General features: G+C 37.2%; 2 protein-coding genes across 4 annotated transcripts in view; one reads left to right on the top strand and one right to left on the bottom strand.

Moving 5' to 3' along the window:
• Arhgap6 (Rho GTPase activating protein 6) overlaps window positions 1-25530 on the top strand; it is a 486900-nt gene that overhangs the window by 355962 nt on the left and 105408 nt on the right. The window lies entirely within an intron of this gene.
• Amelx (amelogenin X-linked) lies at window positions 13309-24260 on the bottom strand. 2 transcript variants are annotated; one of them, XM_034486139.2, is made up of 7 exons: window positions 24214-24260; window positions 22836-22901; window positions 21074-21121; window positions 19672-19716; window positions 18965-19402; window positions 15213-15257; window positions 13309-13411 (listed from the first exon to the last, which is right to left on the bottom strand). In XM_034486139.2, the coding sequence occupies exons 2-7, from the start codon at window positions 22887-22889 to the stop codon at window positions 13382-13384; spliced, it is 660 nt and encodes a 219-aa protein (XP_034342030.1). In that variant the 5' UTR covers window positions 22890-22901; window positions 24214-24260; the 3' UTR covers window positions 13309-13381. The 2 variants fall into 2 exon arrangements, with proteins under 2 accessions (XP_034342030.1, XP_034342032.1); XM_034486141.2 differs by lacking the exons at window positions 13309-13411; window positions 15213-15257 and adding an exon at window positions 17241-17381.

Genomic DNA, 25530 nt, shown 5'->3' with positions numbered 1-25530 from the left:
TGTGTTTTTCTGTTTTATTTGCCTCAAGACTTTTATAGATTAAAATGGTGACTCAAGTTGTTTATCGGGATAATTTTTTCACAAAAAAAAATCATACTCAAGCAGGAGAAATGGCAACTTTTAAACCAAGGATTAATGGACCATCTCTGTATAGTGAGTCATTTTTTCCTTGATTTTATGACAAATTGGGGTGAGAAATAACAGGATGAACTAGGCTGAAAAAAAAGAGCTAGATGAGAAAGGGTCGATGTAGGTATGGCTTGAAGGCAGCACAATGGAATTTAACAGATTACCTACAGAATATGATTAGAAATGTGATGACACTGGGAGGTTTGAGTTGCCACTGACTTAGGTAAAGAAAATCTAAAGATGTGGAGAAATTCTAGCACTATACTTCATTCAGGTACTTAAAGGAGGCAGGAAAGCAGAAGGAGAATGAGTATCACGGAGTGACCATTCAGAAAGCCAACTGATGACAATATTTTAAAGGGAGTGAGCAATTACTTATGATTCCAGTGGGTAGGTGAAAGTATGCCTCAGTTGGCCAATTATAGCCCAAGATAATGTATAGTTACAAATCAATGTAATTATCAGTAACATTCATTTTCATTCTTTGAAGAATTATGATTGGCAAAAATCATGTAGTTAGCCTGCTTCTGGGTAAAGTAGGTGGCAGCTTGAGAATGGCTTGGAGTCAGTAATGTGGAGGTTATTGGGTAACCTTAATAAGGTAAGTGGTGGGGCCGAGATTGTGGCTCAGTGGTAAAGAGTTCATGTATATGCACGAGGCCCAAATTTCAATTCCTCAGTAAGGCAAAGAGAGAGAAAGAGAGAGAGAGAGAGAGAGAGAGAGAGAGAGAGAGAGAGAGAGAGAGAGAGAGAGAGGAGTGGTGGAGGTAGAAGAATAAGAAGATTGGATATGAAAGCTCTCTCTCTCTCTCTCTCTCTCTCTGTGTGTGTGTGTGTGTGTGTGTGTGTGTGTAAAAGAGTAAAACGAGGTGGCAGGTCTGAAAATGTGCACAAGAGCTTTTATATGAGGCAGCACTCCACAACATATCTTAATGCTGATAAGCCACTTCATTTGAAGTGAGAATATGGATGGGGCATAGCACAACAGCTGGAAACATGAATGCCTCTGCATAGGTAAAATGGAATAGAAGGCATTGTGAGTTCAATATCTAATACAAGGCAAGGTATTCTATGTTAAATGGGGGAATAAAGAGAGGAAACGTCCAAGCTGGGAGATAAAGTGAGGAAAATTCACAGTTGGAAAAGAAAGAAAAGTAAGATGAGAATCTACAGAATGTGGAAATCCCGTTTGGCTGGAGTGTAGGTTTTCCTGGTGGAATTGCACTAAATAAAGTTTGAATGGTGATTTGGGTTCAGGCCATAGAAAGCCTGCAATATTTTACTGAGGAGCATGATTGACCTTCCAAGTGCTGAAGAGTTATGGAAGTTAATTGAAGGCAGGAATATCACCAAAGATGACAAAAGTTGTCAAGCTTGTGTTAGTGGCTCGGGATGAAAGATCTGCAGGTATTGTAGAGGATAAAAGAACATATAGATAAACAGAAACAGCAATTTCTCGTGAGATCACTTTGCTCTTTGGACAGGAGCATGTAAGTGATACTTTCTTGACTTCAAAAAGATGACTATTTGTTTTCTTGTTCCTTTTAACTTAAGCTCTCATTTCATATTCTGGAATGTGAGTTACTTCCCTAAAAGAGAAAGCAAAAACAAAACTTTGTCTTTTTCATCAAGCTGGGAAGATACTTCCTGTCTTCATTTTTAATTAATGTAAATATATACCTGCATATTTAAAATATATTATATAAATTTCACTGTTAGTAGTATTTTCAAAATAGCATATTTGTGGAATATAATAATTCACATTCTGTTCTATTAGCCAGTAATCCTGCACACAAAACAATGTCTACTTAAACCCATGACCAATCTAGAATCATTACTTGTTGCTGAATCATCTTAAAACGAAAATTGTATAAATTTTCGGAGAAACAATGTAATGGCTTCAAAATGAAGCGATTAACTTAGGGATGTAGACCTTTACCCAGTTGATTGTATCTAGCCTTTCTCCAACTTTAAAGAACCTTGACTCTATGTAGGTATTTCCCATCACCAAAATATTCTTCTGTTCATTGAATTATTTCTCAGAGTTCTCATCACCAACTCTTTGTAAAACAGAATGTTTATAACTGTATCCTTAGAGGTCTGCCAGAGCCTGACATATACAGAGGCAGATGCTCACGGGTAACCATTGAATTGATCATGGGGTTCCCTATGGAGAAGTTAGAGAGAAGACTGAAGGAGCTGAAGGGGTTTGCAGTCCCATGGGGAGAGCAACAATACCAACCAACCAGAGCTCCCCAGGATCTAAACCACCAGCCTGGGAGCACATAGGGAGGGACCCATGACTCCAGCTGTATATATAGGGGAGAATGGCTTTGTTGGGCATAGGTAGAAGAGGAGGTCCTTGGTCCCTTGAAGGCTGGATGCCCCAGTGTGGGGGAATTCGAGGGTGGGGAGGTGGGTGTAGGTGGGTGTGTGTAGGCAAAGCCTCATAGAAGCAGGAGGAGGGGAGATGGGATAGGAGGTTTCTGGGTCGGGGGGAAATGGGGAAAGGGGATAACATCTGAAATGTAAATAAAATATCCAATAAAAATTAATTTAAAAAAACAGATTGTTACAGGGTAGAAGTATAATGAGATGAGAATCGTTTTATTGTGAAGCTTTCAAGCCAATAGGAAGGCAATAAATGAATGTATAATTATAAAAAGCAATTATAAATTGAGATAAGTGCTAGTAAGAAATGAACAAAAGGTTGAAGACTGAAAAGCATGAGAGCATTGCCTTCACATTGGGAAGGTGAAGGAATGCTTTCTTGAGCCAATGCGATTTAAGCAGAGATGTAATGAAGGAGGAACCAGCCATGGAAAAATGCCATGGAAAGGAAGCTCAGGCATCAGAAGCAGAAAAAGAGGAAATCCCTAAGCAGGCCAGAACTTGCCTTGGCCCTAACTAAGTACTTTAAGAATGGATGCAGAAAATATGGTTCATTTACAGAATGGAATGTTATTCATCTATTAAAAGCAAAATCATCATGAAATTTCCAGGTAAGTGGATGGAACTAGAAAATATCATCCTGAGTGAGGTAGCCCAGACCCAAAAGTTCATGCATGGTATATACTCACTGATATATGGATATTAGCCAAAAAGTACAGAATATACATGATATACCCCACAGACTCTAAGAAGTCAAACAAGAAGGAAGGCCCAAGTGAGGATGCTTAAATCCCACCTAGAAAATGGAACAAAATGATAATGGGAGGCAGTGAGCATAAGGGAGCTTGGGCGGGAGAGGGGAGGAGGAGAGGAAATGGTGAGGGAGCAAGATCATGTATGTGGGGGAGACAATAGAGAATCCCAGAGGGCCAGGAGAATGAACGGTAATATGCAGCTGCCAGGGGTTGGGGAAGCTTCTAGAAAGTTCCAGAAACCTGGGATGTGAGACTTTCCCAGGACTCAATGTGGGTGAACTTAGCTAAAATGCCCAACAATGGGGATATGGAAACTGAAGGGACCACCTCCAGTAGTTAGGCAGGGGCCCCAGTAGAGGAATAAGAACACCAACCCACCTTCAAATTTTTTGACCCAAAATTGTTCCTGCTGAAAAGAAATTCAGGGACAAAAATGGAGCAGAGACTGAAGGAGGCTGATCAGTGACTGGCCCAACTTGGGATCCATCCTATGTGTACACATCAAACACTGACACTATTACTGATGCTATGTTGTACTTGCAGACGGGAGCCTAACATGACTGTCTTCTGAGAGGCTCTTCCAGCACCTGATTGAGAGATGCAGATACTCATAGCCAAGTGTTGGTCAGAGGTCACGGACCCTTAAGAAAGGGTTAGGGGAAGGATTGAAGGAACTGAATGGGATGGCAACCCCATAGGAAGACCAATAGTGTCAATTAGCCTCAATCCCTGGAAGCTCCCAGAGACTGAGCCACCAACCAAAGAGCATACACAGGCTGTTCTGAGGTCCCTGGCACATATGTAGCAGAGGGCTTTCCTTGTCAGGCCTCATAGATATGCCTAATTCTGTAGACTTGATGCTCCAGGGAAGAAAGATGCCTGGAGGGACACCCTGTCAGAGGTGAGGGGGAAGGGAGAAAGAACTCTGAGATGGGGGACCAGGAGGAGAGGCAACAGGTGAGATGTAAATAAATAAAATAATTAATTAAGAGAAAGAATGAGGGGAAAGGGGAGCAGGAGACAAGAGGCTCAGGAAGGTGGCCAGATGTTTTGGTATAGGGAGACTCTGTGTGGATGAATTTTGTTCTAAGTACAGTAGAAAACCATTGAGTCTTTCCCTTCTTGCCTGTTGTTATGTTGTAAAAGCTTGAGAATGGTATATTCCTTTATGTAGCATTTGAATACAGCTCTGGAGCTGGATGAATGGGGTGTGAATTTTGTTAGTGTGATATAGAACATGGTGCAAACTGTTTTGCTTATTTACTCACTTATACAATGGAAGTGTTAAGTCATTCCTAGTAATGTGGTTTAGTACATTTAATACGTACACAAAACATGATGCATATATCTTAAAAGAAAAGTTTCTATTTGAGAACATTTTGATTTCTCCCATGAAAAATTAGTCAAATAAGAGTAAGAATAGATTGGTAGGTTGATTTAATCTAGAGGCTAGATGTAGGGTAATAATGAAAGTGGAGCTACAGAGGAGGGTCGGGTTCCTAAATTGTATTATACATCAAGTCAAAAGAACTCTAGAATATATCAAATATAGAAAGCAAGTTGAAAAAAAGAATAAGGAAGGACTAGTTAGTTTCTGGCTGGACAAACTTGGAAAAGATTATTATCATTTTATCTTCAGTGACAGTCATTGCCATCAACAACTATAACCATTCTTGAGAAGGGACTGCAAGCCAGGATTAGTGATAAATGCTTTATCAACAATCAACACCTCTCAAGATGTAGGAGGGTGGGGTATAAAGAAGTTTGCCAGAAAGCAAAGTAAGGAGTTTGATATGACCTGAGATACCAGGTGGGAGGGTCAAGAAGGCAGATGGTTAGACAATTCCATTAAAAAGAAATTGATGATGGACTTAGAGGTGATAATATTTGAGAGTCATGAACTTTGCAGTGGAATTCATCATCATGTTCTTTAATATAATGCTTCGGGATATTACAATAATATTTTTATCTCTTTTGGTTTCATCTTTTCTTGTGAGTTCATGACCTACTTCCTAACAACCTAAGTATCAACGGAATTTCCAGTTAAAATTCTCCACAATGTAAAATAAAGTACTCTATCAACATTTTTGGCTTTGACTTGAACTCTGTTGAACTAGATTGATCCATGTCTGTGTCTGTGAAACACTATCTCCTAATCAAAGTTCAAAGAAGCCTAGTTCAAGTTATGTTTTGAAATAAACAGAATTTCATTAATTCTTACAGACAAAGAAAATTGTTTATTGACAGTGTTTAAATGGACATTCAAACAATATTTTTCCAATCCCACACAGTTAGTGGCATAAGGTCTTGAGAAAGCATGAAACATTTTTATCAGCCTCATATTTCATGAAGTTTGCCAAACACAGCTCATTTTCCATAGAAATTTGCAAGCTCAAGTACTGGCCAAATTTTCAGAGTCACTGAATATATGCCAATGAATAAAATTGTTAAACTCTTTGATTTTCCCCCATTTTGCCGTAAAAAGTAAGATAGCATGGGCCTCAGAACTGTGTTGTTCAGCATCTATGACACAGCGCTTTAGTTTCCTTCAGAAGAAGCCTGCATGGTTGCTTCGGTAAAAACATGGACACAGAGGAACTGTCTTGAAAACACTGTTTTAAAGCCTTCCTCGAGGAAAAGCCTACTTCTCCCATCCAACAATCTCTTTTATAAGGCAATGGAATCATTTTTCAAAAGAAAGGTAATAGCAAGGGCCTTTATGGTGGAAACATCTAAGACTAATCCAGAATAGGTAAAAGTTACCTATAAATAAATTCCAGAAGCCATACCTTATGGTTAACGGAAGTGTCTAGGAAACTGTTCCCTTGGAGTGTTAGCCCTATTAGCAGAAGGCACTCTTTTAAAACAAAATCTGCATTGCAAGTTAGAATGGACAAGGTAGCACTAATAAACCCATATTTATAAGCACTGATCTTGTGTGCCCAAGAATCACTTGGAGAGATAAAGACTAGAAAGCAAACAAGTAATACTAATAAATATAATGGAAATTAATATAATTTTAATAAATGTGACATAAGCTCAGTTGTAGTTCTAGCAAATGATAGACTTAAATCAGAGTGCCAGGGATTTTTCTGAATTCCGTGACTGCTCGCCTCATTGTTACCTCTTGCTAGTTTCTTTTCAATTTATAATTGTGAACATAGACACTGGCTCCTGGAGGCAATGCTCTAACTTAAAAAAAAATGTTTGAAAGAATAGATTCTTGGGGTTTGTGAGATGGATCAGAAGATAACGGTGCTGTTGCCTAGCCTGATGATTGAATTTGACCTAAGGGGATATCTGTAGTGGAATGAAAAAAAACCTGACATCCACAAAATGCCTTCTAACCTAACCTAAACAAACAAACACACACACACACACACACACACACACACATACACACACACACATACACACACACACACACACACACACACCACGCACACACACACATACATGCATACACAAAATCAATTTAAATAATTTTTTTAAAAGTAGATTCTTTCCTTGCTAATGAATAAATAATATGTAAAGCAAACAATAAATTGCTCAATTTCAACTAGGAGGAATACAGAGCTGTACTAAATGGCATTTAATCCACAGATAAAAAAAAATTCATGAACTACTGTATGTTCTAAAGGACTCTCATAGATGAAGCTGTGAGCATGTTGAGATGTGAGCTAGTGTTCAGGGTTGAAGGCATCATGGAAGGGCAAGGAGGAACTATGTAGCTGAAACAGTCTTTACTCTTAGTGACTGAGACAAGGGCCCCCAAATTTCTACTTCTAGGGGCAAGTGGTTGTAGTTTCATCATCAAATAGAAGCCTACTTACATTGTGGTCCTTGAATTTGCAGGAGTAAGGGGAGCTTCTGAATAGCCTCACATCATTAGGCAAGGGTTGTTGTCAGGAAATAAGAACCAGCATTTCTTTTTTTTAAAAAAATGAAGCAGCTTTATCAAAGTAAAATTGACATATCAGACAACTTACCACTTTAAACTGAATAACTCATTGTTATATCAACAGAGCCACTGCCACACTCTGTTGTAGAACAGTTTCATCACTCCTAAAAGAAAGCTGCACTATCACTGTCTTCTGCCCATTTTCTGAATTCCTATCAACCATTGACCTGTCACTATAAATGTACCTGTTTTGAAAATTTCTTGGAAATGGAATCACACAATCTGGACTTTTGGGCCTGACACCTTTCAATCAACATTATGTTGTCAAGGCTGGTCTATACTGTAGCCTTTGTTAGCCCTCATTTCCCATAATAGCCTAATGATACTCCATTATATATCCATATATCTTATACACACACACACACACACACACACACACATATATATATATATATATATATATATATGTATGTATGTATGTATAATCCATGCCACAATTTTTCTATCCATTTATTAGTTGATGAACATTTGGATTGTTTCCCTATAGGGCTATTTTGCATGATGCTGCTCTAATGTTCACGCAATACTCATTTTGATACAAATCAACAACCTCAGTTCTGTCGAGTTTACACCCCAGAGCTGAACTGTTGAGTCATAGAACTCAGCTTAACATTTTGAGAAGCCACCAAACTGTTTTCTAAAGCATTTTACATTCCCACTAGCAGTGCAGTCTAAGGGTGTCACATCCTCATTAATCCTTCTGTAAATAATTTCAGTGGGGGGGGGCTTTTATCTTGTGATTATGATTTGCATATCCTGGTATCTCCTGATGCTTAACACCTTTTCCTGAGCTTATCGGCTACTAGTGCATTTTCTTCAGGGGAATGCCAGCTTTTAGATTCTTCTCCCATTTTTTAAGCCCTTTTACTCTTTCTCATTTGAGTTGGAAGATTGATTTTATGTGCTCTAAATGGGAATCTCTTATCATGTATGTGTGCAAGCATTTCATCTAAATGGTTGTTCTTCATCCAACATTCATATTGCATTTCTAGGCTCTCCTCTAAACGACCATATGTTTATAGAATCACTTGCCTCAACATTTTAACTTTTAGATGTTCTTCCCTAAGTGAGCACTCTGGATCTCTTGGCTTCTTATGCCTAGGAAGGCCTTTTAGAGCAGAGAGATCCCCAGGGTTTCTGACTCAGAGGATCACAGTGACCCAAGGCCTTCTCCCTCCCAGGGCCTCTTGCCATGCATTCCAGCTGGGGAGCCTGGCTGGCTGGCTGGCTCCTTTAGCACTGAGCAGTACCCTTGTCACTGTTTCCTTTTCTGCCCCACACTGGACAGGAGCTCTGTGTGGAGAGTATGGGGGGGTCAGTTCTGTCTGGAGCTGCTGTTGCTGCTGAGATGTAAAGACCCCAAAGAGGTAAGAAGACATGGTGGGCATGTTTCAGAGTCTTTGTGTTGTACTTCTTGTGAAAAGCAGACTAAGACCAGAGCCAGCATGATATGGAAGTCTTCGTGAAGTAAGGACCCCATAGAAGGAAGGGGATACAGTGGGAAAGAAGAGATGCAATTTTACTGGAAGGGTTATCTTGATTCAGTTCACTCTATGCAGCATTTGTGTCTCCTTTAAGTTCTAGGTTCAGAAGGCTTTGATGACTGCTAAGATTTCTCTCTTCCTGTTGCTCTAGAACAGTGGAACTCAACATTTCAAATGCTGCAATCAAGCGGCCTGGTGGTCTAGTGGTTAGAATTCGGCATTCTTGCTCTCTGATGCTGCAATCATTTAGTCATTCTTCACATTGTGGTGACCCACAACCACAAAATTATTTTTGTTGCTATTTCATAATGGTATTTTTGTTACTGTTATAAATCATAATGTAGATATATGATATGCAGGATATCTGATATGTGAATCCTCTGAAAGGATCATTTGACACCCCCAAGGGGTCGCCACCCACAGGTTGAGAACTGTTGCTCTAAACTAAGGTCTGGGGTTTTCAAGCAAGGCTAACTGGAATAGAATGTCATTGCCAAAACCATTCATATTTGTGTTAAAAACTAGAAACAAATCATAAGAAGGATTCTCCATCTCTCTTCTGAGTTATTTCTTAAGTGTTTGTAACTTCAGTGTTTGATATTTGACTTTAAAATACATAGAGCTTTATTATGTTGTGAATGCCCCAGTGGTCTTCTAGTTTAATATTTTTTCAGCCACAAATAAGTAAACAGAGTCCTCATGATCAGATTTGCCAGTGTCACCTGAATAGTCCATAACAGAAGTGACACTAAGTATCATGGCTGCTGAGACATTTTGAGTTTCAGTGTTTGAGTACTGTATAATGATGACAATAGGTGACAAGAGAAAATGTTGCCACAAGTCCTGCTAATTTTGTGATATCAAGAGCTTTCACTAGATTCTGTTGCTAAGCCATAAAATGTGGCCCGTCTCCTTCCTTATGGCCACTTCATGAAGAAAAGCAGATGGTTGATTCAGAAAACCTTGTGTATGGGATAGAGGCAGCCTTTGGAAGATACCTTACCATTTCTCATTTTCATATGCCCTATTTTCTGATTTCAGAGAAAATCTAAAAAAGTAATATTTTCTTAGATAGTTTAGAACATTACCAAAATGTTCAATAAGCTAAAGACTCTTGCTGTTATCATCATGTGTGTGTGTGTGTGTGTGTGTGTGTGTGTTTCTGTGACTCCTGAAGTAACAGCAAATATCAGTTTGTATGTTGAATTTTTTATAAATATCATTATGGTAAAACTCACAAGCTTTTCCAATAATCAGTTATGTATAATATCAAGCAATATGAGCATTTTATTTCAAATCATTCCTGTATAGTTGTATTTCTCTTAGCATGTGTACATGTATACTTTACATATGTACAACATAAGGTTATCGAATGACAAGTTGTTTCTGAACAAAATTCCCTGCTCTTACAAGTATGATATCATTTGCAGTTTGTTGGATGATTTCATTTGCCAGGAAAGGTTTTATATTCTGCTCCTGATTACTGATAATAACAACCATCAGTTGACTCACCTTGTGAATTTGGTTTCCTGCTTTCTGATTATTCTTCATTCGAAATATTTGTTTTTCACCTGAATGAGCCACAAAGGCAGAAAACTGTTTTTGTTCTCCAACCATCTCTGTAAATCCTGTGGACAGAAACTGCACCTTTTAGTAGCAATATTTTATAAGTATTTGAAAACTGAGTGCTGTCTTAAAGGAAAAAAGGAAATAGGTTTTGAAGTTTTCTTTTGTACCTATTTTTGGATGTAAAAAAAAAAAATCATTGGTGGAAACCAGGTTGAGGCCAAGTTCCTCATCACACGCAGAAAATGAGATTTTTGTAAACCTGTAGAGCCTGAGTTTGAGTTTGTTATTGCATGCAGCTGTGCAAACTTGCAAACATTTCCTCCTTTCCTCCTTCAGTCAGAACCCTGTGGAAGGAGCCAGTTTGGACTACTGCCCCAACATTTGTGAAGGCTGCAAAGCAGGAAACAAACTCAAAGGCTCTCTCTCTCTCTCTCTCTCTCTCTCTCTCTCTCTCTCTCTCTCTCTCTCTCTCTCTGTGTGTGTGTGTGTGTGTGTGTGTGTGTGTATGTGCACTCACTAGATATTTTAACTTTTCTCATATATTTCTTTTTTTTCTTTTTTAAAGATGTATTTATTTATTATATATACAGTGTTCTGCCTGCATGTATACCTACATGCCAGTAGGGGGTGCCAGATCCTATTACAGAGGGTTGCGAACCACCATGTGGTTGCTGGGAATTGAACTCAGGACCTCTGGGAGAGCAGCCAGTGCTCTTACCCTCTGAGCCATCTCTCCAGCCCGTCTCATATATTTCTATCTGAGCACGTAAGTTTCAAGTAAAATATATAAGCCAGTTTAGTTCTGATTCGCTGTCATGCTAGGAACATTTCAATGAAATTTTCATTATGCACATCCTGGTCCATTTCATAGAATCACTTAAAAAGCCTTTAAGTATGTGCCACACATTATGGCAGAGGAAGACTGGAGAGCAGCAAAGATATGTTTTTTTCACACCGTAGTGTTCTCAGAACTAACCAATGGAAGATGGTTCTTTGTATTTCCTATGAGAACAGGCCTTGCATTAGTTTATAGTTTATCCACTGGAATCCAGAAAGATGGAGGGGCCAATCTATAACTCAAGAAATTCCTGAAAATGAAGTTAATACCCCCTCTACTTTTCTCCATGTACCATGCATGTATCATGAGAGCATCCATCCTTGTGCATCAGCCCTTTCATCCATGAGTGCTTTAATTCTCAGCAGAGAACTTTCCCAAGATGTGTTGTGAATATTAAACAAGTACCATGTTTTCCCCATTTGATAATAAGCTTTGTGGGGTACACATAAAAAATACTCAGAAATTGATCACTATGTACCCTTGCTGAATTTGTACCATTCCCTAGGTTATATAATGGGAGCGTGAGGTTGGCACTGGGGATAGACAAGAACAGCATCTGGAAAATCAGATGTGGTGGAGGTCATGCAAGGTCACAATGAGTAAGGAAAATGTTTTAGGTGGCAATATTTCAGGAATTACAAATTGATAAATACTAAATATGTACCACATTGGAGCCTTTGACATAGAAAACTTTCATGTGATACAAAAAAATGTGGAGTCGATTCTACTCCCAACTCTGTAGCATTCTCTTTGAGATACACAGAAGATCCCTTTTGCAAATATAAAAACTGTACATGGGGTCTTGGTAAAGTTTTGCCAGACAATATTAGAATTTGAATTCATATATCCAATATCCACATAAAAAGGGCATGATAGTGTGGATCTGGAATCTGGAATCTCTAGCTCTGGGGAGGTGGATCACTGAAAGTTGCTGGACAGTAAAGTATTTAAGAATTGGTGAGCTTCCAGTTTACTGAGGGACCTTGTCTCAAAAAATAATAATGATAATGTGGAAAGCAGTAGATGAAGACATCAACTTCTGGGCTGCAGATGCACGAATATATACACATTCATATAAATGTGCACACATTTGAACATGCACATACACATGCTACATACACACACACATACACACACACACACACAACTCTACAAATAATTGCATCCAGCAGGGATTGAATTTAGTGGCCATTATGGCTGTTAGCTTTCTGGTTTTATGAGACTCCACTAATAGCAAGTGGGGGTGTGCTGCTGATTATTTTGCCTGATCTTAGGATTCATTTTCTCTATTGGGTTGCCTTGTCTAGCCTCAATATGAGGACTTTCATCTTGTCTTATTGTATCTTATTTTGTCCTGTTTAGTTGTCTCTTGAAGGCCTGCTTTTTCTAAAGGGAAACAGAGGAGAAGTTGATCTGTGGGAGAGAGGAGGTTGCATGAGCTAGGAGAAGTGGAGTGAGGGGAAACTGTGGTTGGAATGTATTGTATGAGAGAAGAATCTATCCCCCACCCCCAAGAAAAGACTCAAAGAAAGATGTCAGTAAATTTTATAGATGAAGAGATTGAGACACAGAGACAAGAAATTTGTCCAACTTTCCACAGCCATGGTCATAATTATGAAGCAGATGCTCGGCTTGTAAAGTCACAGCACTGGGAACCATCTTTGAAGTTGGGTGGACACTTGAATAGCCTCAGTGCGCTCACATTCCACGCCCAAATACAGGATTATGGATGTGTTGTGGCACTGAGGTAATTTGTTATTATTTGAGGTATTTTTAACTCCATAAGAAAAAGATACATACTTAACCCCACAGTGTTTTCTTCCCTTTCTCCCTCTCTCTTCATTCCCACTTTCCTTTTACTTTTCCATTAAAGGAGAGGGATATTTGTAGGAGTGTTTTACTGATTTTGGTTTTGTAAATAAAGGAGGTGGATATTATTTACCTATCATCCTTTCTTTTAGACAAGCCTCAATTATTATTTGTCTTTTATAAGTCTCCGGTGTTTTACATGAATTTCTGTGGACTATTCCCAGCAAGGATTTTTGAATAACTAAATTTCAGCCAATAACCCCTACTGATGAGGTTACAGATTTTTTTTCTAACAGAGATGGGTTAGAAACCAAATCTCCCCAAAGGAAAACCTTCAAGTAACAAGAACTTCACAACAAATGTAAGCAGATGAGAATTTTATTAAGGCAATATTGAATACTACTACATGCCATTATGTTCTGCAAGGGTAGGAGAGTGGTTGGAATCATTTTTCTGTTGTGCTTTCCATGTTAAGCTGTTAAGATAAGTAGAACATCATATTACTTTTACAATCAACAAAATTAGTTAATATTTCATATAACTTTTAAAGTTTAGTATTTATATTCAGACATGGTATTGTATGCTATTGTGTACTACCAAGGGGAAACATCAGGTTTATGGGGAAAGTCTGTAGATACATTTTGTATGGAGTTACAAAAGTAGGTATAAACATTTTTCATGGGAAAAATGAGCAACTTGATTTATTTCCTGAAATTTTATTAGATAAACTGTAATATGGCTTGTTAGTAATAGCTAGTGTCATTCCTATATATTCTCTAAGTGGTTGGAATGAAGAAAAGGCTTATTTAAAATTTCAGGTTGCTCAAATGTTATGTCTCCACACATGTGCTTTTTTCTATAGGTGAACCCAATGGGCATGTGTACACGCAAGCATGTGTAATAATGCTGTAATTTTTGAACCATGAAACAAAAGAGAACGCAAATTTTCTAGCAGTTACAGCCAATAAATCTCTATAAGAATTGAGCAAAAGAAGTTGTGTTGGTTTCAGTTTTTTAAATCAGCTTAAACTTTCACCTCTTCCCAGTGAAGCTGCAGACCAAGGGCAGACCTAACATACCTCCAGTCCAGATGTGGCTGGTTCAATTCTGAAACACCATTCATTTGGTGCTAAACAATTCTATTACAAGCAGGGAAATGAATTTATTTCAATTCCAGATTTGCCTGTTTTGGAAGGGTACTAGAGGAGAAACCATTGTAGTGTATATGGTTTGACAAACAAAAGGAAAAGAGTACTCTCTTTCTTAGGAAAATCCTCTTTCAAGATAATGATTCCTGACATGCTTAGGAAATAACTTTTTATGGAGAACTGAAAATTTTCACATTTGACCAGTCAATCTGTTTTGTGTCATCTTTGGTTTCAAATATTGGCATTGATAAATATGCTTTGTCTGCTTCAGAAAGTAGTGCATAGAGGAACAATGATAAAACTCTCAGTTCTATTAGCAGTGTTGTCCAGTATGGTAGTCATTTGCCTAGTGTGGGTCTTAATCACTTAGAATATATCAACTATAGCCCCAAAAAACTAAGTTTTAAATTTTATTCCTTTTTAGTTCATTTAAATGTAAATGCCCACATATGACTAATGTGTTGGACATCACTGGTATAAAATCTAATTACCACTTGGTATATAGCTCTGGTTTAAACATTCTATTGCATTATGATCCTGTGTATCTACATTTTGATCCATATAGTATATGATACATTATAGTACAGTAGAATTGCAACCGTTACTGTCTTTAATAAATGATAGTTACTTCTACATTCCATCTTCAATATTTGCTAATAAGGTGAATGTTTATGGAATTATCAGTTGAAATTATATTATTAGGTTATATCTTCCATTTTATTTTCTAATATGTGAACTATGCACATTTCTATCAATTAGAATCATTATTTATAGAAGTTGAACTTTTCAGTATGGTACAAACTCAATATTATAAAGCATACAAAAAATACATAGAGGCACAAAAGTAAAGTTTGGGAGGTTCATGCAAGCAATGGTTTATAGGAATTGAAGGTGGATGTTCATTAATATCAAAAGTTATTGTAAACCCTCAAGTTTTACAGGTTTACCACATAGATATTATAATATGCCTATAAACTCCATGCTCTTTGACATCATTTCAACTCCAACAGAATTTAAGCAGTGTTAGCCTCAAATGTATACAGTGGAATAGACATATTTGAATTAATAAGGAGATTTGAAATGCATGCTTGTTAATTCAAAGTAATAAAAAGCAAAACGTCTACATACCGGATGCCTTGGCATGCCCTGGTACCACTTCATAGGAGAAAATGCCTTAAGAGAAAGAGACATTAGAATGCAGTTGATTTAATTTAGTTTCATATGCACTAAATACTAAACTCACTAATGCAGTATGAAATATATACTCACTAATGCAGTCCTGTCAGTACTGATAGCATGAGAATGTGAGTTCTACAAAAGAAAGCAGCTAAAATACAACTCCAAGGATCCTATATCAAGTATTATGTTACTAATAATCCAGCACATTTCATAAGTTGTCCATGATCTGAGGCAAGTACAAATACCCTCATCTTTTAGAGATAGTCATGAAGAGTTAGAGTCATATTATGCAACAGGGCTACAAAAATGGTAATTCTGTTTAAGATTCACAGCTCATGCTTTTTATTGAAATAGGAAAGCATGTAGCTGCAAGTGGTCCCAGGGATGGGTAATTTCAGGACACAATGATTCCACCAAGATCCCCAGGAAGTTTTATTTTTCTACTTCTAACTTTTGATCACAAGACAGCAGACACGGCTCCATGAATCACAACTTCAAACAAATGATCAAAAGAACATCAGTTTTTCTCTAGAGTGTATCCATACATTCTTTAAGAAAAGAGAAAACTAATCCCTAAGATTTTGTTTTCTTTCCCAGGAAACTTGTCCTTTGCCCTCATTCTAAATTCATGGTCCACCACAACCTATCCCTCAACTAATAACAGAAAAGAAGTATGGAAACTGATGTCATAGTTAATGTAGATGAATGGACCTCCACTCCCCGGATAGTAAAGAGGACACATCTCTATCCCAACTAGGTGAAAGGCCACATGCTGGGATCAGTTCCAGATCTACCAATGAGGAATGAGTTGTGAGCAAGCTGATGAACAGCTACTAATAGTGACTGCTGTGTGCCATAGAATTTTGACATTACTTATGCTCTAGGATTAATGCCATTTGAACATCCTTTACTATTGATGGCTAGGTTATTGCATCCCTTTCGTGGAGTCTAGAACCCTAAAGATTGGGAATTACTGTCTTCACTATCACATACAGTAGTACCTAGTCTAGTGAGTGCTTGAGAAATGTTTATTCAGTTGATTAGAAATGGCCTATGCTAGTTGATTAAGTGGTTTCTTACCTTTCTTACTGCATTTTAGTTCTTTAAAATCAACTCATTTGTTTGCATATTGATACCTTCTCAGAGAAAGCTGTTTATTCATTCCAGAAAATGATTAAGAGGGACCTTAATCATGAAGGTACTGGAATAAAGTTACTGTGGGTGCTGTGTAATATAAATCCTGCAAAGACTGTTTACAATTTTGTGTGGGTGTAAGAGGAAAAATGATTCAAATATAAATATGAGTGGGAAAGAAAACTTGTTTTGAGTCCATTTTACGCATCTGTTAACGTTTTGAAGACCATGCGGTAGACTTCATCAGCTTAAAGATTATGAAGTGAAAGAAATGACTTGTGTATAAAATCACTGCAAGTCTCTGTTTGAGACTCCGTTATTAATTTTCTTATGAAAAATAATTATTTTAATAATTTCAAATTCAGCGAATTACCATATATATATATCACGGAATTTTACTCAAACTCTTTTTCTGTATAATGAGATCAAAAGGCTAGATTTTGATTACTGATGTGGTGTGAAAAACAAAGCTAGAGTCTCGAGCCTTAATTTGATTTAGAATAAAAACATTCCTTAAACTCTATCTTTTTCAGTGTAAAGAATACTTCTAAACTTGCCTTCATTTGATTCAGGTTCAATGACTATTTATGCTTAACTATTTCTTTTAACTTTCTTGGCTATGTTAATGATGTACAAATTTCTATTTTAAGAAAACATTTGAGATAATATAAAGGTTCTCTAAGAAGACATAGAGTCATGATTTGCCTGCCAAATGGTCAATTTGTAGGAGCAAATGACCAATCCCTATATTATTCACAAATATTCACTTATAAGTTCTTCTCTCAAGTGATAGGAAATTTTAAATTTAATTCAACACAAAGACATGAATGATTTTTAAAACATTTTATTATCTGCTAATGATACTTATTTTTAGTTACAGAATTTACTAAGTGATTGTAGGCACAAATCATTGTGTTCTTGAGTTATTCCTAAAAACAACCAAAGTATCCACTTCGGTTCTCTCATTTTCTGAATTTTTTAATCCTGAAAAAATATAGCAAAAGGAACAATTAACATAATTTACAAACATTCCTAGTGAATACCATTTACAATAATAAGTTATGGCTTCAGTTTTTTCAAAACAATGTACAACCATTGACTTTGATTCTGTAATTTCTGAAGTTTCTTGTGTTGTCATTAAATAGAAGTTCCCTATGTTGAAAACACTAAGACATATTTAATAATATAATATTAGCTGCTACCTTGCATCCAGTGTTGCCTGCTATAATTTCATTACTTTATTTTATTTTTCATAAGGCAACTCTAGGCAGTCATCAAGAATTTTACTCTAATTTTAAACAAGAAGATCCTGAGTTTAAAATGACCAAACTACCTACCCAAAGTCACCTTTCCACAAATAGGTTTGGCAAGATAAAACCCATGATCAAATCTACAGTGTTAATCACTAGTAAAGACACAAATAAACCCACTTTGCATGCAAACAGAAAGCATGTACCTTAGTCTAGGATAATCAGTACTAGCTACCAGTTGTTGAATTCCAGTCAATTCTCAAAAGTTCTGCCTCATTTCCATAAGCAGGCTTACAATTTTGAAGATATTCATGATAGTATATAAGGAATGGTGGTATTAATTCTTAGTGTTAGAAGTTATCTGTTTTTTCCTTTCCCCTCAAAATGGAAGTAACATGGTACCTTACCATTTCTCTCTCTATCTCTCTCTATTTTGAGAGAAAAGCTAGGGCTAGAATCTATATGTCATGGCTCCCAAACTGGGCATGCCTTCCTCTATTCTTTTTGATTCTGAATAGCAAATCATTAATAGTATCTATAAACTGGAATCACATTTGAGTGCATGTGCATAGTATAATCAAATTATTTCACATATGTTACTTATGTGTTTGTGCATAAGGATCATTTTATTAACTGTTTTTCACTTGTTTAATAAGCGCTTTCTGTAACATAGGAATATTTAATGCTAAATTGTGAGACACACTTGTCAATTGCTTAGTCTATGGGGTCCTAGTACTGAAGAGGAACCTAACAGCATTGCTAATATCCACTTTCAAGTTGAATAATCACTTTAGACGTGCAATCTCCCTTTATGTCTTGAAAGATATTTTCTATCCACCTCTTTCAGGTTCTTCAAATATCTGTCCTCCTTGCTCTCAAAACACTATTCTTTTTATATTCTTCCTACAGTTTTAGCATATTCAACTATTGAAGTCTTTGATGTCTTTGTGTGCGTGTGAGTGTGTGTGTGTGTGTGTGTGTGTGTGTGTGTGTGTGTGTGTGTGTGTGTAAAATGATATTCACCTCTTCTGTTACTCTTAAAATGAGTGCATTTCGGTAATACATATACTGGTAAGAATTCTATCATTAGAATTTAAATATACCATAAGTCCCATGGTGTTAATTGTGAAGCCATGTCAACAAATTCATTTGTAAAATCAAGACAGATATAATGTATGCTTGGACTGAGAAAAGCAAAGACCTATGGTTTCTGCAACTGTGGCCTCTGATTCATTTTGAAACTTAGAACTCTGGGGCCAATTCTGTTAAGTCACTTTCCAAAGGATTTGTCTTTTGCTAGTTTCAAGGTATACTCACCACTTCTTCCCGCTTGGTCTTGTCTGTCGCTGGCCAAGCTTCCAGAGGCAGCTCAGGAAGAATGGGGGACAGGGGCTGCATGGAGAACAGTGGAGGCAGAGGTGGCTGTGGTGCCAGGGGCTGCATGGGATGCAGAGGTGACTGGGGCTGCATGGGCTGATGAGACTGGGGTGGAATGGCCTGGGGCTGGAAGGGCTGCTGGAAGGGCTGCTGGGCGGATGGAGGGATGTTTGGCTGATGGTGTTGGGTTGGAGTCATGGAGTGGTGGCCAGGAACTGGCATCATTGGTTGCTGGGGGGCCACGGGCTGTTGAGCTGGCACCACTGGGAGGTGGTGATGAGGCTGAAGGGTGTGACTCGGGGGATGCTGTTGAGACAGCACAGGGATGATTTGGTGGTGCAGCCATCCACCCATGGGTTCGTAACCATAGGAAGGATACTGGTGAGAAACAAAGAGTCAGGTTTACCAATTGGCTCAATTGATTTCTAACTGGAGAAGTAGCAGTAGTGTTTGTTATTATGACCTTATGAATATTTTAGTCATTTTTCCTTCGCAAGAATTTCTAACAGTGTACACAGATATGACCTTTTACAAACTAAATTTCCCATTAGTGTTTGAAGGTGGAGCAGATATGATTTTTAGTTAAAAAGGGACTTAAAATGCATGCCAATTCTCTTAAGGGAAGGAAGAACAAAATGTTTACATACCGGCTGCCTTATCATGCTCTGGTACCACTTCAAAGGGGTAAGCACCTTAAGAGAAAGAGACATTAGGATGCATTTGATTCAGTTTAATTACATATGAACTAAATACTAAACTCACTAATGCAGTATGAAATATAGACTCACTAATGCAGTCCTGTCAGTATTGATAGCCTGAGAATGTGACTTCTACAAAAGAAAGAAGAAGGTAAACATTTGTAGGATGCTTTCTATGTGTCAGGCACTGTGTTATATCCATCCCATACACTTTTCATGCTTTCTCGCATGATTGGGGGCAGGTATTACCCTCATTTTTATAGGTAATGTTATGAAAACTCAGGTAAGTTCATTCACTCAGCTGAAGTTACAAAAGCAGTAATTCAGTTTAATCTTCTTCATTGCAAGAGCAAAACAAGTGAAAACTTAAAATATAATAATGTGATATAGTAATCATTACTGTTTTATTTGATATCACAATGGAAAAATGAGGTAGAAACATCTTTCAGACATAGATTTCTTGGTCAAATACATCAATCAATGTTTTCAGATAAAACACTAGAGTTTGCCTCAGATTCCTATAACATTTTTTGTTCATATATGAGTCAACATACTTGGTTTTTATCTGATCCCATGAGATAAGTAAAGAGTTTCATTCCTTCTGGACAGTATAATCTTATTAATTCATCTCAGATAGCTCTTTCATATAGTACATCATTTAATCAATACAACAAAGAGCTTTTAACCTCACTCAAGTTATGAGTGACACAGCATTTTTCATGCACTTCTGGATGATATTTTTTTTTTGGAAATGTAGTTATCCTTGTTTCCCTTCTTTAGGTGAGGAAGCCAAAGTTCCAAAGAGGAAAATTGATTTTCCCAGGGTCATAGAGTTTGCAGGCAGTTTAGGAGAACCCCAAACCCCGTTTCTAGAACACTTCTGCTTTACATCACTGTAGAGACTCTTGTAAACCATTTTTCATTGATCACTTAGCATAGCCAATGAGAAACACACACAGGGTGTGGATGTCTTTGAATCAGCAATTTTTCCAGCTAGAAAAGATTTTAACATCTTACTTACTCCTTGAATTTTATAGGCTGGCATAGAACAAGACTGTTGAAGCCGAGTTCAGTCTCTGCCCTATCATGGATCCTTCCTGAGTGGTAATTCATGGTGGATACATTTATAACTAGGTTTAAATGTAGAGGTTGAGTCAGAGTGACCAGGTAGGAAGGTGCTGAGAAATGCAGGTTTGAGGACATCAGTCAGGGCTTAAAGCTGCTGGTGGGAACTGAAAAAATGTGACCATTTGAAAAACATCTTGAATGAAGAATCAATACACCACTCTTTACAGATCTCAGGGAATCTTTAACTCAAACAATGGTCAAAATTAATAAATAGAAAAATTACCTCATAGCTTAAGTTGATGTAACCAGGGCTCCCAGGATGAGGTGGTAGCTTTTTTAGAAAGGGGAGAAGGCAATGTGAAAGAGAAAGGGAGGGGGAAGGAGAAAAAGGAAGAGAAAGAAAGAGATTAAGTCAATATGCAATTGTTCACATTAAAGATGTCTAAAGCTATTTAAAAATTATATACACGTAGTACAGAATGTATTTTAGCTCTACTTTTAGTCTGAGCATGTATGTTGTGAAGGAGGAACCTTCTCATTTTAATGAGTTTCTGAATAACTAAACAATCTCCAGAGGGGCCATAGTCTTTCAGTGGGAGACCTAGATGCAAAAAGCAGCATATGTTTGTCCCCACAGAGATCATTGAATTAAATCCATCAACCATCAAAGGATCCCACCCATCTGTACCCACCCATTTACTTGTTGATCAAATTCCCTCTGTGTTAGGAAAAGAGATCTGTTTCCGTGACACAATTGAAAAAGAACAAGCCAGGAATTGTTTTACAGAGGGTGCCTTTATAGATCAGCTTGTTAAATGTCCAAGAATCAAAGGGATTCCTAGTAATTAACATGCAAAGTAAATAAATAACACACTAATCTATTGTTAATGTGAGAACAAGATAAGACTAATAAAATATAAACATTCTAAATCTATCCCCTGAACAATAAAAAATTGATTTATTGAAATTCAAGGCTAACCCTTTTTATTACTGTCAATGACTTATGACAGAAATTTAGAACTTCCAAATAAAAAGCAACCTGAACAATTTTCTAAACCAAGACTCTCTGTGCTTCCCAAAGTAGGGGCCTGACTAGTGCCTGCTTTATGGCCCTCACCTGGGAATGGGGGCAGGAGACAGAATGTTGTGAGCATAAACCTGAAAACCTCCCTCAGACACAAAGCTGCTTAAGGGTCAATTCAACTTTACTGTTTCAAAATGCTCATGTTTTGCCATTGGATTTATTCCCTCTCATCTGAATGTAAATTAACCCCAGTTGGGTAGCTGTTTTCTCTACACTGTATTGATATAACTTCTCTGAGATATGTGTATTGAAAGGGTTGAGTTTGTAAATGTCAGGGCACCTCGGAAGACTAGGATTTTAGGAATGCAGAGCACAAAATCTTGATTTTGTTTGAGAGAGAAGGGTGGCTGCCATACAAGCTTACTGGAGTAGTATCAACTGCTCTTTATACCACCAAAGAGTTTTGCTGGCATGTGATCTAAGCCTTCTGCCACTATGAACTTGTGTCTAGAGAGTGGACCAAACTTCCTGGTCTTTGGTACAGATTTGGTACTGTATTTGCAAAGACTGACAGCAGTGGTATCTGGAGGGCAAGAAGAAATTTTAGAACTCCTGAGGAATTAAGCCTTTGAGATTTTTTTTGGCTGTTATATTTGCCTAAAACAAGTAAACACTTTCTCTGGAAGCCTTTCAAGGAGCCCTTCAAATAGATAATTACTTGTAGGGATGGGCAGTGTTGTTTAAAAGCCAATGGTTACAGGAAAGTCTCCTGGGGATAAAATGCTTGTTAAAATGTTGAGCGCTTGCTCCCACTTCAGCTGTACTGAATCACAATCTATGGTGGAGACATTTATGGTTTTCTTTTTAACAAACTCCGTAAGGGTTTCTTCAACACTTAGATACTTGGGGATATCAGATCTTGTACTGTATTACACAGTGAAAATTATCAACTATGGGAGCAGATTTCTAGTTCCAAGCTTATTTAATTGGATACAATCAGCAAATGGGGTGTTTTACTCACGGGCATAGCAAAAGCTGCTCCCAGGAGGCAGGCAAACAAAATCCAGGTACCCATTTCTTGATGGTTCTGAAATATAAATCAACACCAGCCATTTAAAAAGAATTAAAAAGCATGAACATAATTATGTTTCATACATGTATATAATCCAAGTCTTGCTAATCAAAAATAAGGTGGAACCCTCATTGGTAAAGTGACATTCATATGAAATTTCCATGTTTCCACCTGTATCACTGCTTCAGGAGTCCTAATAGTGCAATGGTTTGTTTTTGGGTTTTTTTTGTTTTTTGTTTTTTTGTTTTTTTAACTAAGCTGAAGGTTAATGAGTTAGAGAACCAAAAGTGATCTACAATAATGATGTTGCAAACTATTTTCTATACTTATACACCCTGTAGATGACTAGAAGCTAGATGGAATCAATAAATAATGATTAAAAGAATAGGATTGAATATAAAAGTTGAAGAAATAATCAAGTGAACATGATGTTATACTTTTGTAACAAGAAGAGACAGAAATTTTGGGGGGGGTGAGCACAGCCCACTTGAGCATTGCTACTGTTAAATACACAGACTAATTATTTGAGAAAAATATTGAATAATTTTCCAGAATACATTAATGGCAGAGTGGGTTAAGTCTACTTGTAGAATTTTAGGCAAGAGTCTCTCATAACACCTTTTAATCCAGGTTTGAAGCAAAAGACATGATTAAACCAAAGAGAGAGAACAGTGCCACAGTTCTAAGCTTCTTTAAGGGTTGTGGAATAATTTCTACCTAACAAGCTTTGTCTTAAGCCAGTAGCATTCTCTTCTTGCTTGTCACCTATATTGTAATTCTGCTACATATTAAGGTCCTTGAGACATGAAGCAAGAACAAGCTATCCTAAAATATGCATGTTGTTTTATGACAACACATTCAAGATTTATTTAGGATATGAATGTAAAATGTATTGGTGCTGGCTGTGAAAGCACATTGAGAGTTTCTACCTTCTATACCTTTTTCCCCCAGAGGTTGAGTTAATAAGAAAAAGCATTCACACATGATATGATTTAACAAGATTGTATAAAGAAGTAGCTCTCAGCCTGTTAAAAACAGTATCTTAATTTAAAAACAAATACATATTTTTGTGTAAAATCTGGCTTCCAAAAGGCTTTGGAATGCTGGACCTAAAATTTATAGAATTACATACAAACACACTACTGTACTATGAAGTTAAAATTTCATTTCAGTGATTTGAGTCTATAACTTAATTATAGCAAAACTGAAGAAGATGTAGATGGCACAGAGTATTAGAAATGTGCAATACATTCACACTTTTGAAACATGAAATTCAGAGAAAGAAATGACCATAGTAGAGGTGATATTATGAGTGAAATCCACATACCTTTGAGTGTATGCTCAGTGAGTTTCTGTCTGAAGCTCAGGGATGCTTGATCCGATGGTTTCTTCCAACTCTGTGGCCCAATTTATACCATGCAGGGCACTTAGAACAGCCAATCAGGTTGCTGAACGAAAAATGTGTTGACTCTAAAGAAAAATCCCTGTATCATGATTTTTTTAGATGCTGTGAGCACTGTTAAGACTGCATGTTGTGATTAGTGCGTATACTCGGTCATTACAGGCAATAATAGGTTTAGGAGGCTGTCTTCAAGTCAGCAAATTAGTTGACTGCATATGTTGATATATTTGATTTCATTTTTAAGAAAGTGTTATGCTATTGTCTACTTCTCAGTTTTAGCAATTAACATTATTCTTTATTTTTTTACGTGAATGGTCAAGTTTCTCCAGTGTACTCAAAACAGTCATTTAACGTTCTCCAGACTGTTTATATCAAGATGTATAGATTGAATTCCCATTCTTGTAAAAATCCAAAGCTCACCCAGAATTCCACAATTGAGGGTGTTTTCTCTGCTTCTATCACAGATATTTTCTTTGTTCCGTGTCCTCTATCACTGCTCTGGTGATAGAGACCAAGGCCTTTTTTCTTGGAATCTTCTAGAAAACCATCTGTCATGCAAACAACCATGACCTCAAGACTATTACAGTAGCAACACTTATTCTAATGCCCCAAAGGAAAAAGTAAACAAATGTCATATACCATAAAATGTACTTGAAAATCTACTTGAAGACTTACAAACATGTTACAGGAGATATCACCTTGATTTCACTACAAAGCCGGTTGGCTTCTCTCTAATCCAATCATTCCAAAACTGTAGGTCATGACCTCTTTGGGGGGGTCAAATGACCCTTTCACAGGGGTCACCTAAGACCATTGGAAAATACAGATATTTATATTACATTTCATATTAGTAGCAAAATTACAGTTATGAAATAAAAAGAAAAATAATTTTATGGTTGGGGGTTACTACAGCATGGAGAAATGTATTAAAGGGTCTCAGCATTACTAAGGTTGAGAACCACTGCTCAGGTTTTTTTCCAGCCCATACCAATCCCAGTTTCTTATATTGCAAACTGAAATTCCCCTCGCTTTTTCAGAGCATTGCCCCCATGTTTTCAGCAGCCTCTCTTTTGTTTAAGCAACATTAACCAAGTCACTTCACTTGGAGGGACTTCTGATTTAGTGATTACGTTTAAATGTATTTTTACTTCTTAACTTTTATAAAGCATGGGTTTGTTTAACTTTATATTCTACAATTTTATCATTTGAGAAATAAATTTATAATTAGCAACAAGAACTATT

Source organism: Arvicanthis niloticus, chromosome X (genome assembly GCF_011762505.2).
Source record: "Arvicanthis niloticus isolate mArvNil1 chromosome X, mArvNil1.pat.X, whole genome shotgun sequence".
NCBI classification, from domain to species: Eukaryota; Metazoa; Chordata; class Mammalia; order Rodentia; family Muridae; genus Arvicanthis; species Arvicanthis niloticus.
Note: the sequence above shows the minus strand (reverse complement) of the source record. Positions and strands in the feature narration are given on the sequence as shown.

Excerpts from the sequence above, each read along its gene's own strand:
- Amelx (XM_034486139.2), bottom strand. The coding sequence starts at position 22,889 with ATGGGTACCTGGATTTTGTTTGCCTGCCTCCTGGGAGCAGCTTTTGCT. Across the intron at positions 19,717-21,073 it reads ACATCAACTTAAGCTATGAG|GTGCTTACCCCTTTGAAGTG; the intron begins GTAATTTTTCTA and ends CTTTCTCTTAAG. Across the intron at positions 15,258-18,964 it reads AGACCAAGCGGGAAGAAGTG|GCATTTTCTCCTATGAAGTG; the intron begins GTGAGTATACCT and ends CTTTCTCTTAAG.